We start from the raw sequence: 13918 nt of genomic DNA on the forward strand, positions 1-13918 counted from the left end.
GCGTAGCAGGCTTCTGTTTCTACAGGAGCACATCTAAGACACTGTTCCGTGCCGCACCACGCCCACACATCCATGGGAAAGCCATCCCCAGTTCTTACAGAGGACTAACTGTAGCTTGTCTGGAGCAGTATGAATAAGAAAAAGGAGAGAACCACCTGGGGTGGGAGAGGGGACAGAGCTGGAACACCAGCTCAAAAGCAGTTGCCAGGCATCTGGGGAAGGCCTGCTCCAAAAGGTCTTAGCAGGTCCGTGAGCTAAGCACACAGATATGGTCCCACGGCTATCATGGGTGGAGAGGACACCACCACTAACCAAGCAGTGTCTATGCTCAAGTTTCTCTTTTCTAAACCTGGATTAGACAGGAAGGGGACCAGGAGGTTTGGGGGCCTAGTCAGAAGCAAACAGAAGATCCTAGCTGATAAGCAGAGAAGCTCCTGAGAGGACAAATGCCAGGCAGGCAGCAGCCAGAGCAAGCAGCGAGAGGTCAATCTGTACTGTGGGTTAAGTTTGTAGTCCCTAAACTCCACCGGGACAGAATGAGAATATGGGAGCTCCCGGGTATGATGAAGTCAGGAGGCTAAGCCTTCGGAATGTCATTAGCGTCCTGCAGAGAGTCCAGACCCCTTTCCTGTAGGAGAGAACACGGGGACATGGTGCCATTACACACAAGAAACCAAATCCCCACTAGCTATGGGACCTGGACATTGGACTTCCAATCTGCAGAACCATGAGAAGGAAAGTTCTACTGCCTGTGGGCATCGGCGTGAGCACCTGTGAGCATCCGTGTCAGCATCTGTGTGCATCTGTGTAAACACACGTTAACACCATTTAAGTACCCTAGTGCAACAGCGTTCTTCAGCAGTAACTTAAACAAAGTGAGACCAGCCAGGGGAACCTGCAAGGAGAAAGGGGCGGGGCCTGTGCCCACAACTCCTCTAGTAACTAGCACAGCCCTTCTTCCTGATACAAACCCAACCCAAGCCTCGTGCTTCCGCTCCACTACAACATTCTTCCAAAAGACATCCGGACCTGCCATGGCCCTGGTCTGTTGGTCCCAGAAGCTCCCTCACTTCAGCTCCCTGTAGAGGCTGGCTCCTGCTCTCTGTGCCTGGCTGTACTCCATGGTCAGGAGAACACCCAGGACCAGCTCACGGTCTCTTGGGATCACCCAAACACCCACTGCTACTCAGTCTCTGCTTCTAAAAGCACTTACCCAGGTTGCTTCCGGTTCTGAGGCAGCACTGCTCTCTGAGTGCCTTGTGCTCCCAAGGGCTGCTGTCCCTGCCTGGATCCCTCCAGTTCAATGACTGTAGGACCTCATCAGTTCTAAGTGCTATAAAGAGAGGGAGCCACATAGTGTGGAAATGTCCTAGACGGAATCATGGCATTGATCCCCTCCCTCACTACTCAATGACTCCTCTACTCTTCAACTTAGGGCTTCTGGTATCCCCAAATAAGGTTATTTGTGTTACAGTGGTACAAAAATGCTACATAGTGAAACAGATTTAAGGTTTTCATTAGCAAGAATCTTTGCATATTGATACAAAATTTAAGGTCACTTTTGTTACAATATAATATATATAAATATCATCTCTTGTATAGGTATCATTCCTATGCAACCCATTTAAAAATACAAGGTTTACCCCCCTTTCCTACTCCACCTCACTAATAAAGTCCTCTCTTGTACCCATCAAAAAAAAAAAAAAAAAAAGCAAGGTTTAGTTCCAGCCCTTTTAACAGCTGCTATTACAAACTGTCTAGGATAATTAAGTAATGCAAGTTAATAGTCAAACTCATGGTCATGTGACAGACTAGTCTAGATTTATCACAGAAGTATACATCCTGGGTTAAACAGATAATAGGTAGCTGGAGGCAAGCAACGTTTGCTTAGATAGGCTATAAATGGACGTATGGTCTACAAAAGCTTCAGAGACTCACGGAATGTGACATTTAAACATAATTAACTCATTTAAGATCTTTTGGGACATGGGGACATGTCAACTCCTGGCAGCGCCCCATTCGCCTCGGTGAGGAATGAAAAGCATCAAAAGCCTCCACAGGAAGTTACTTCAATGGTGGCAAGCAAGCCACCTGGCAAAGCCAACACCCTAACTTCATCTCCAGACAAAATGGTGTCCAAAAAGGACAGACAGACGCAGGAAAGTTGACTGCCAAGCTCTAGCAAGACAGGGTGAGACAACTGAGATTAATTATTACCACTTCAGTCCCTCTGACCATCACTCCACACCCGGCACCGGCTTTGCTTGCAAGTTCAAGCTGGAAATTATAGAGTTTTGTGAAGGTTCAAATACCATCAGCGCAAACTTCCTGCAAAGGGACAGAACAGTACAGTCCCGGAGGTCAACAGCTTCGTATAATAGTCCGCTTATAAATGTAACTCAATAGTCGTGGGTCACCGATGTGTGATAAGAACTGCCTCTGGGTGGCCTCTGGATGCTACCCACACCGTCGTTCACCTAGCCAGCTAGGAAATGGCAACAATCCACAGGAACGCTTTCCTGAGCTAAAGCAGAAGCCAGCGCCACAGGATGCACAGAGTCAGGAACAAGTCAAGTCCAGGCATGCCTACCAGCAAGCACCTCCTCACCCACCCAGAGCTCCCCTCGCTCCCCGTGCCACCTGATTTGTCTCTGAACCACCTCAGCGACCAAGAGTTACCTCCCAGCCACAGACCCTCCAAACAGCTCCACAGCTGCACAGATCCATTTCCCAGTGGCCACGGGTGCACACAATGTTTACCGGGGCCTGCGTTCTGCCTGCTGCCTGCTATGAGGAGCGCAGTGAAAGGTAAGGGGTACCTAAACCAGAGGCTTCTCTAGAGGGGAGAGGAGGTGACCTCTTAAGGCCAAGAGACTACTTCCCTGATAGTGACAAGGCTCGAGATGCTTCAGGATGACGTGATGCAGTCCACCTCCCACCCTGTCCCTCCACCCTCTTCCCACATCCCAGTGTCAGGCACTGTCCCAGGAGAGTGACGTGAGTTTGTTCCTCTCATGTTCGCAAAGCATGGTCCTCACTAGGCAGAGGCCACAAATCCACCCCCAGAAAGGACCAGGTATATCCCTTTCCAACAGGATGAGCTTCCTCACAAAGGCAGACATGCTTGAAAGGTCCCACCGGGAAGCATGAAGCCAAGCCACCATGGCCTTCCTGAGCCAAAGAGCTACGTCCAACTTAGGTTCTTTTGGCCTAGACAGCATCCTCAGCTTCCCTTCTCCAATACAACCTGTGTTCCCAGAAGGCATCTTCAAGACAAGGAAACCATTCTCTACCTCTCTCCTCCCTCTGTCCAGTGCTAAGACTGGACACTCAAAAACCAAACAACAATGATTAAAAAAAAAAATACAACAACAATCAAACTAAGCTCAAGACACCTGAGTAAAAATTAAAAATTTGAGAGGGCCGAAAAGAGAAGGGGGATGCAGAGAGAGAAGAAGAAAAGTGGAGGAGGAGGAGGAGGAGGAGGAGGAGGAGGAGGAGGAGGAGGAGGAATGTGAGGAAAGACAAGCGATGAGAGGACGGAGGGAGGAAGGCAGCTGGAGTAGAGACCAGTCACCTCCCAGGGGACTGAGCTTCTGCACTGTCCAGCTGTGGAAGACTCAGAAGCTGCCAGTCTGATGGAGGCTTGGCATTGGTTTTCCAGAGGAGATGGGGAGTTATACCCAACCTCCAGTCAGTCAGCTTCCTCATCTCAGGTTTTCTCCCACCTCCCGCTGCTCATAAAGAGGTCTGAGCGTCAGTCTATCTGTCCTTGAAAACGGGGAGGTACTCACTCTGGGTGAGCTATTTACAACAAAATGTAACACAAACTCCTAAATCACCCATCACCTCCACAAAGCAGGTCTGCCAAGACCACGAAAAGATCGTATCTAAATTATTCTACACATGTCGGAAGCTGTACGCATGCCTTCCGGGCTTTCTAACAAAACCTTTCCTAAAATTACTTCACACATAGAGAATCTTTTATAGTCAAGACAGACAGAAGGTGGAAAAAGTAATGTTTAATCTCCTCCAAGAACAGAATTATCTGGAGAAATCACTGTTTTGATCATTATAACCACACTGTAACAACATCAGTGATACACTACAGTCTGGCTCTCCATGCTATGCTCTGGGAGGCCTCGGATCACAAAGGAGGTCAGGCGATCAGATACTCAGGGAGCTGTGGCTGAGTAGAGACTTTGTTCTGCACAAACCCAGGAGCTCTGTGATAAATGATGATCAAGGACAAAGATCTGTCACTGTAATTAAAATACTTTTAGTCACAAATTAAAGCCCTTTGGAATCATGCTGTTTTTTCATTCTCCTGTTGGTTATTTTCTCTTCTTTTGGGAAGGAAGTTGTAAATTGGATGGTTCTGTTCTAAGGCAAAATCAATTTGCCATCCAGGTCACTATCCCAGGTGGCTGACAGTGGTTACAGTCCGTGGGTACTCACCATGATGTCACCCTTCAGCAGCTGGGCAGGCTCTATGGCAATGCGGATCCTGCTGGGGTTTTCAGAGCCCACATTGCTTCAGATGAACAAGAAAAAAGTCGTTATACACTTCTGCGATTTCGTGAGCACATAGTACAAGCTGAGAAAATGACTTGGTTTTACACAAATAACCCAGAATTCAGAGGCTTTACCTTGTGGAAATTAGTCAAAAGGTTTTGAGAAATCTCTGAGCTGGGGTGAATCATTTTAGCACCATCACAGCCCCAGACTGGAAATGTCATGCTTAGGGTTGCCTCAACCAGCAGAGGTACCCAGTTGGGGACAGACCCTGCTCCTGTGACAATTGGAGGATACAATTTCCACAGTGTCACCCTCCCATGGGAGGAAACATGGGGGTGGGGGATGGTGGGGATTTGAGCCCAGAAAAGAAATGAGTCTTTCTGGGTGCTAGGATGTCTACCGTCTTTCTCACTTTCTGTTACTGCAAACGAAGTGCTCTCTACATCACTGAAAAGCAAACTCGGGCAGCCATACAAATTCTGAGGCTACCCAAAACGCTACGGGGAAATAAGAACCATGGGTGACTTTGTCCTAACACGTTCCAGTAGACCAGCTTCCAAACACCAATGGCACCCCTCTACCCTGGGGGCTCCACTGTTCAGCCCCTCACCGGAGGCAGCTAGAGATGCAGGGACCATGTACCTCTCAGAGCAGCAGCTCGGGGACCTTGGCCTGACTGGCCCCACTACTCCACATCTTCCTGTGTGTGGGAGAGACAGCCCATTTCACAGTCCTTCCCCCCAAGCCACCCTAAACACCCAGCCCGAGCCAGGTACTTACTAGATCCCAGATGTGTACACAGGCTGCATGGCTTGGTAGAGCTTCAGAAAGGGCCGGCAAGCTGAAAAGAGAGGCACATGCCAAGGAGAGGCGGAATCATGAACACTCGAACAGATGTTCCAGCAACAAAGTAACATGGTTGGACCTCCCACCAGAGGGCTGCTTTAACTGGAGGACAGTGGGTGGGGGGTGAGGTGGTTACAATCTGCCTTTCTGTAAGTTTACCTCACTCCTGACAAGGGGGGGGGGGGAGGGAGTAGTAGCCATAGCTACAATCAAGTGACAATTTAGCACCTGCTCAGATGCAGTTAGGGAGCAGGTTCTGCCCCTGGACGCATGCTGTGAACATCTGCATGGGACAGGGGCAAGGTCTCTGGCCCTGTGCTGTGAGTACTTCCTTGGAACAGAGAGTCTGAGGATAGATATGCCAGAGAGGAAAGAGGAAGGACCCTGAGTTAGGGGAGACTACTCTGCTGGATTATCTCAAACCTATGGAAACCCCGAGAAGAACCACGCAGCTGCTGACTCAGCATGACCCTGGCCTAGCAGGAGTTCACGTCCTGGCTCACAGAGCTATTCGTAATCCCTTCATCACTGCCTGTCCCTCCTGTGCTTGATGGTTTGGTCCCACCTCACGAAGCCGGAGCTCTGCCGAACACACTAGAACCAACCGTTGGTACAGAATCTAGACACCATGGGGAGGAAGGAAAGGGCTGATAGTTTAGGGCTCTCTCTAGTCTGGGCTGGAAAGTCTCTCACCTCCTCCAGTGTCAAAGCTGGGGGCGCCATGCAGGATGACGAAGTGCAGGAACAGGGGTGAGGCGTTCATCTTCACGGCTCCGGACAGCAGCCCACTGAGAAACTGCACGTACCTGCAGGAGACAGTGGCTGAGACTCCACAGCCGAATCACAGCTGCTGAGTCCCAGCACAGAACGGAAGGTGCATCTGGAGACCATGGGGACACCTTGTCCCACTGTATACAAAAGAAAAAAAAAGAAGAAAGAAACAAACAAACAAAACAATCATCATCCTATGCTCGGCGTGGGGAGTCACCGCTTCGCTGAGGCTCCACCCACAGCTCTGAGAACTGCTGACACTGCCACTTATGTATAAGGAGCTCTTTCACACCTTGGGAGTCTCCTCACACGTTCCCAAGCCCATGACCAGCAAGGCCAGCACAGCAGACAGAGTGACATGGGACACACCCAGAAGCTCACTCCACTCACACGAGCCATGGCGAGCAGCTGGTCTCGATGGCCCCTAAACTCCTGTTCTCCCCCACACCCATCCCCAGAGCGGTCTCATCTCAGCTGATGAGGCTCACCCATGGCCACCCATACATAAATGCTGAAGATGTGCCTTTTGCCATATGAATTCCGGGCACTGACCTCGGGCCTCCAAGACGACTGTCACACTCCTTCACACACATGTCAGACAAGAGAGAAGCTTCTATACTACGTGTGTGTGATCAAAGGTTCCCCCGTAAGGCATGACATGGTAGCCATGCCCAGAGTGTGACTGTACCCTTGTCACAGCCTGATGCTCCCCTGGCCTCCGTCATTCCTTCCTCTGCTCTGCCCTGCCTAACTGTATCCTACTCCCATGGAAGCCCAAAGGTAGCCGACGCCCTAAGGCCCCTGACAGTAGTTTCCACTACAACCAATCCTCACCAGAGCCTTCAGGACGTCTCTTGGAATCTGTCTGTTTGCAAGAGGGAAGAAACGACATGCTATCAAACTAATGGTCCACGAAGCAAGCAGGAAGTGGCTGCCATCAATCAAGCCCATGAACACAGTCATGGGCTCTACCTTACAATAAAAACACTTCAAATGCCCACTGGAATGCAGGCCCAGATCACGGTTAAACAACTGAGTTTGGAGGCAAAATATACCAAACAGAAAACTTTTAGTGTTTTCCCAACTTAGGGTCTGCCCTTTAGGAAAACTTTAGATAATCCACAAGCATTCACTTAGTAGGGAAAAATCCACAATGACAGACAGGGGGCGTCAGCATCCCACAGTTCCAGTGGCACATTGCTACATTGTTACGATGAGGGCAAAGTTCACAAGTTACAGAAGACTGGTGTCCCCATAAACTCAGGTAAGCAGCCGTGGCTGTCCAGCCTCTACACTGCTCCGTGAGTTTCCTCAGATTTCGAAGTTTCCTAGCCTCTTGTATAGAGGTGCAGGAGGGGAGAACCATCAGCTTGGGACCCATCAGCTGCACTCTGTACATGACAGAACTTATCAGTTCCCTTGGGTCTGTGGCTTGAGCAAAGGTAATAAACTTACACACAAGTTCAGGGTGGAATATCTAAGACTCTAAGATAGCTCTGCCCTCTTCCCAGACACTAGGAAATGTGTGTCCTTGACTTGTCGCTCCTGTGAAGGGACTCTGGCAATCCAGACCAGCTGTGGGTGGTTCCTCAGTGACCCTCTCAGATAAGACAGATCTTGACGCAGAGGGACTTGGAGGTTTGAGGGCTCTGTGTTGGCAATGGTCACTTCCTTCTCTGATGCACACCCAACCCAGGCACTGGTTCCTGATTACAGTTCCTCGGACACGGCAAATCCTATGTGGCTCTGCAACCTGAAGATTTGTGACTCCCGTTCTGTGTGAGCCAAGACTTCTCCCTGACCAGAGGCCACCAGCTCCTAACAATACTACAGATAGGAAGCTACATCATTAAATAAACCAAAAACTGAAAAGAAAAGGCACTGCGTTTCCCACTGTGCACCAACAGATGACAACAGCAGAATTGTGCTTCTGCACAAGCTTGCTCATGAAAAGCTGAGGCAGGGAGTCACTCATGGTTATAACAAGTGGTTATTCAGGGAGAGAAGATTCCCACCTGCACCTCAGGTCTCAGTCTTTCTTCACTGAAACTTGCTCGAAATGACGGTCATCTTCCCAGCTGTCCACTAGAGGGCACTAAGCTCACAGTGGACCCACGTGAACAGAAACCATAGTAAGCATCTGTCTATGCTGTCTATGACCATGGTTTCAACCAACCTCCATGGAGGATAAGAACCCCCATCTTTACCTCAGACATGCAGATTATGTCTGGGATTGCTGCTCCATGCGCCCCTAATGATTCCCTATACAGTACAGCCGGGACAGTGTAACAGCTTAGTGTTGACACTATGTTAGTGTAACAGCTAGGTGCTCAGTGTTTAGGCTGTGTTCAGTGTTACATGGAACCTAGAAGGTTCAGAGTGGATGGAGCGTCAGCCTGAAAGAAGAAAGCAAAATAGATGAACTGAAGACCATCAACACTCCACACACACACACACACACACACACACACACACACACGCACGCACGCGCGCACACACACATCTGTCTGGGGGAAGAAAGAGGACCGGTGGGAAGAGGAGGTACCAAAAACCATAAGAGGGTATAAATATATGAGTGTAATGCATAACACACATTTATCAAATGCTATAATAAAATCATCATTTTATACACTAATAGAAATTTGAAAACACACAGGGTACAACAGAAGGATACACATCAGCTCTTCACAAATACTGGGCCATCTTATGTAAAGGTCTTTCGAGTAAGCATTTGCAGGTTATAGATAGGATCTAGATCCAGTCCTCTGTGAAAGGTTCTGGGTGATTCCTTCTCTGTCTAGCGTTGCTTAAAATGTTGAGAGTCTCAGCCACGATCCCTAAGTTTCTCTCTCAACCTTGACAGAGTTAAGTGCGATCTTTATTTTGAAATAATTTCTTGACTTTGGTCCTAACATAACCTGCAGAACAGCGCCCCTGCCCACAGGCATTCAACAGCAGTGAGGTGCACAGCCCATGAGTGCTTCTACTTTACATTCTTCTGGTCTCTCCCATAGTTCCTGAAGTTTATCCCAAACGGCCTTTCCGTGGTTGGACCACTAGAAAATTATTTGGTTTGTGTCTTCTAATGCAGGCACCAGGCAAGGTGGCAAGAAAAGAGACAGAAAGAAGGCAGTCCTACTCTCAAGCGCTGAGCCTGGAATGCAAAATTGAACCCTGTTGGGCTGGAAGCCCTTTAAAACGAGATGTTTTCCCTCTTTCTCCTTCATACTTTCCAACAGTGTTAGAAGCCACTGCTTCTCTAAGTAGTGAGCCCTGGCAGCCGCGCCCGAGTCCAGACATTTGTGGGAGCTGTATCTTGTTTGCACCTCAGCTCCTGGGCAAGTCTTAGGAATGTTGCCATCTTGGAAACTGCTCAGTAGAAAAATAATACTTCATGGGTTCATAACCGAACAGGGGCCGCTCACGTGGAATCACCACAATATGCTCGAGTTTGGAAGCACCGCTTCCTTCCCTGTCGGGGACTGTGGCTCAAAACAGGACATAGCCTGGCTCCAACCCATGGCCCCACAGCGTAGCGCACATTCTTTCAAACCGAGACCCGTCTGGGTGGACCCAGACCACTAGAATCATCACGTCTGCTGGCCCGGCCTGCATTTGTATTAGAGAAAGCACATCTGGAACATCAAGACTCACATACAGAGGTTTGGGGCTTTGACCAATTCTTATCTCCAAAATGGGGGCCATTTTACAACCGCCTTCAGAATTCTTGGACAAATTCTGGTGTTGAGACAAAGCTGCAATGAAATTATGCGAGTGCCTCAGAAAGAGAAAGCCCTGTTCCCTGACAGCTACACCCCAACACTTCAGGAGCCACTCCACGGTGTAGCCAGAACAGGCTGAGAGGGAGCAGCCAAGAGAAATTCTCTCCCGCCTCAAGGAGCTGATACTGTTGAGCGGAAGCCAGCCTAGGACAATATGAAACCATACTTGTGTCAATAAAGTTTAATTGGAACAGAGAGTCACTCGTGTCCTTATAGATATGTCTCTAACATCTACGTTAGAACACTGGTGAGCTAAAACCACACAGCCTGAAACATCAGCCCTCTAGTATTTCCATCGAGTTCCCGGATCCCTGTTCTCACAGACAGAAATGAGTCCAACTTGATCGTGGAAACCAAAGCTCACGATCAGGAGACAATGATTACCATGGCTGAAGCGAGACGTAGCTCTGAGTCTTCCTCTCTGGGAGTGAACCACAGGTGAGAGCACACAGGATCTCAGCAGACTCGAGGCTTTTAGTAGACACGTAGGTCTACAGGGCTCGCACCCTTGCCTTGGGAACCAGCAAACCCCTCCCCCATGTTCTTCGGCAAGACCCAATGGCGGTGCAGAGAAATCGGAGGCTATTCCACTGGCCCCAAGGATAAATACATACCGCTTCTGGGAGGGCTCCATTAAAGCTGAGACTTTGTCATCATAAAACTTCTTCATTGCAAACCTGTCCAGTGCCTGGTCGGCACTGGGGAAGCAGAGGGAGGAAGGGAGAGAAAGGGGTGAAAGGAATGAGTATGTCAGATCAGTGATCTGCCCTGCCTCTCAAGGATGAATGGCGGGGATGGACATCCCACATCTGTCAGTGACCTTCCCCGACGAGGAGCTGCACCTCTCCATGCACAGCCCACCGCTGTTCTGCAGGAGTGAACTCGGCTCAAAGCAGGAGTCACACTGAAGTCCTGTCTGAACTCCGTTCTCTAAAGGTGAGACTCACTGTCTCACGGGGAGAGGCACGGGCTGAAGGCCCCAGCCTTGGAAGGCTAGAATGTACACTGAAGGCACTGTGAAGTCTTGGAAGTATATTATGTGACACTGCTAAGTAGCTTCAAGGAAAGCTTGAAATGAGGAACAGGGCCAGGCTGATGGCTAAGGAAGGCATTGCAGCCTTGGGTTCCACGGATATCCCTATGGTAACTCCACAGAAAGTCACACAGCTTACCTGACCTTCAAACGCCACCCCTAATACTCAGAGTAGTGTTCACAGACCCGTCTGGAAACCTCACTGTGGGGCATCGTAGGGCCCCTGAGCTGACTGAAACCTTGAAATACGACTTATTTAAAACAAAAGCCATCTTTAAAAATCAGACAGGCAGGCTGGAGAGATGGCTCAGCGGTTGAGAGCACTGACTGCTCTTCCGGAGGTCCTTCCTGAGTTCAATTCCCAGCAACCACATGGTGGCTCACAACCAGCTGTTAAGAGATCTGGTGTCCTCTTCTGGCCTGCAGACATACATGCAGGCAGAGAGCTGTGTAATGGGTACATAATAAATAAATAAATATTTTTTAAAACAATCAGACAGGCAGCCGGACATGGTGGTGCATGTCTTTAATCGAAGCATTCGGAGGGCAGAGGCAGGCAAAGGTGGGTGATTTACAGCGCAGCCAGGTCTGCACAGTGAGACCCTGTCTCAAAAAAAAAAAAAAAAACAAACAAATCAGATAGGTCTGTGAACTCTCCATGGAGAAAATGTGTAAATACGCTCGGGAACAATGACACGTGTAGGAATTCTGAGTGTAACATTTTCAAAATATATGCGGAGCTGAGGCGAGCAAAGGGAAACGCTCTAAGTCCAGTGTGAGCCACCACTGACCTCACCCCATGTATTTGTTTCAACACTGGGCTTGGCTGGTGAGGCTGTCACAGATGCAGCAGGGTCCATCTGAGCCCAGGACATGTCAAAGACTAAGTGGATGTATCTTTCAAGTTGGAGAAATGGTTTCATATCCAGTCTGGCTGTTAAACACTATCTTCTCTGGAATCCACTCATTTGATTAGATGCCGGGGAAGCAGCCCTAACCAGTGTTAATGCTCAGGAGACACAGAATGCTTAGCTCTCTCTATCATGACTGGTTCTGGCTTTGTCTTCTAAACTCAGAGTACCTGGAGCAAGAACTCGCTCTCTTGGTTGTAACCTGCAGTCTCTGTTTGGGGTTACTTGTAGTTTGTGACACACTTCAATCAGCTGCATCCCCTGTGGTGTCTAAAATATAACCTCGGGGAGAGGAGGGATCAGCCGTGTGTGAAAACAGCAGCCCTGGGTTCTAAAGAAAAGGGAAAGCCCCCTGGGTGGGAAGACCCAGCAAATGCCTAAACAGGTAATAACCACACCCATGGATGGTCGAGCCACCCAGGGCAGAGGCTTAGGAGGTGGGATAAATTTACGAGAGCAAGAGATAAAAAAAATGCACTGATGTTCACCACCCACTTAGCTGGAAAAGAATGCTGTGACGTCTACTGAACGGTGTGAAAGCCTCTAGGGGAAGACACATGCAGGACGGTCATGGCATGAAGAAGCTCAACTACAGTTCCCACAGCCCCGGTACGGACAGGATGTTGAGGCCCAGAAAGATCCACGCATGCTCCCTGACGTTTACATGTGATGTACCAGCACAGGGAGAGCAGGGTTTTACCGTTCTGGGGGCATCAGCTGGTTCAAACTGCAGTTGGAGAGATTTCTCTACACTATGTCGGAGAGCGGGGTGGTCTGTATTGAGAAACAACTGGGCCAAGTGCGGTCTCCAACCAAATTCCTCTTACATAACTGAGGGGCCACTGTGACTGGGAATCTGGATGTGTCTAGCACACACACGACGATTATTCAAACCCACAGGGCTCTGCTTTTCACCCTGGGGTAGGGTTTCCTCCCTGGCAAGCACCAGCCTCTTGATTTGTTTCCAGAGAAAACATTCCAAAAGTCCAATTTCACTCCTTCTCGCTGCAAAGGGGAAGGTTCATAAGGGAGAAGAGAAGGCTTCTATTTCCTTAGGGCGGAATGACCTGTGTACAACAACACAGCTCCTGAGACAAACCGGGAGTGTGCGAATGATTTTCGTGTGCAGGGTTGGGAAGGAAGCCGAGGTCTTGCACCCACCAGGCAAGTGCACTAAGCAAAACTACACTCACTCCTACCCAACGATGACATTTTCTAAACTGAAATTCAGTCTTAGCAGAGACCCGAGCTTCGGAGAGCACATCAGAAAGCAGACTGTCCAGTGCCACGACGGCTGGGCTAAGACCGGGATCCTAATACCAGGATCCTAGCATCTCAGAGGTAAACATTCAGTGGACTTGCCAGAACATGCAGAACGCGGTGGCTGCTAAGAGCGTAATTTACAAGGTGTGCAGTAATCTAGTGAGCATTTTCATCAGGGTGACATGGCTGTTTTCACTAGGGAATGGAATGACTGGGCTCACTTAGTTTTAATGCCTCCAGAGAGCTCCTGGGAATCAGTCACACACAACATCCCAAATAGAAACGTAGCTTTTTCCACTGGAAGCTGAGTCTAGGCACAGAATACTCCGGGACCGAGGGACAGGTGAGGTCAGGATGCTTCCCAGGAAGACCACTGCACACACGTGCAAACCAACTTCCCATACCCCGTGGAAAGGAGCCCCCATCTCCGGCTTACCTGGCTGAGACATTGGTGAAGTGCATGTAGGACGATATGACCACTCCAATTCGTCCTTTACCGCCCTGCGGGAGACCAGAGAGGAGTCATTGTCCTTTCTATAGAATACTGCAGATATGATGAGACAGGAGCAGGCTCCATCATGAACAGCTCGGCGGGAAACAAGCATTAACCCCTCAGCCTCTCTACTATTAGAGCACCCGTGCCAAGCAGGGTGTCTGCACACGGGGGCCCCTAACTGGAGCAGGTGCCAGCCGGGTGTCTGTGTAAATCCCCGGAGGGCATATCCACACGGCAGCAGCCAGTCACTCACCAGCTCCCAATTAGGTTGGGTGAACCGGTGCCAGCAACTGCCAAC

General features: G+C 49.4%; 1 protein-coding gene across 10 annotated transcripts in view; it reads right to left on the bottom strand.

Annotated features, from left to right (window-relative positions):
* Positions 1-13918, bottom strand: part of Tns3 (tensin 3) — a 232017-nt gene that overhangs the window by 92643 nt on the left and 125456 nt on the right. For all 10 annotated transcript variants that reach the window (XM_006251460.4, XM_063273400.1, NM_001170459.2 and 7 more), the window contains 5 exons: positions 13561-13625; positions 10532-10615; positions 6058-6170; positions 5299-5359; positions 4459-4534 (listed from right to left, as the gene is read on the bottom strand). In XM_006251460.4, coding sequence (XP_006251522.2) covers positions 4459-4534; positions 5299-5359; positions 6058-6170; positions 10532-10615; positions 13561-13625 — 399 coding nt within the window. The remainder of the gene's footprint in view (positions 1-4458; positions 4535-5298; positions 5360-6057; positions 6171-10531; positions 10616-13560; positions 13626-13918) is intronic.

This window comes from Rattus norvegicus, chromosome 14 (assembly GCF_036323735.1).
Source record: "Rattus norvegicus strain BN/NHsdMcwi chromosome 14, GRCr8, whole genome shotgun sequence".
Classification (NCBI taxonomy): Eukaryota; Metazoa; Chordata; class Mammalia; order Rodentia; family Muridae; genus Rattus; species Rattus norvegicus.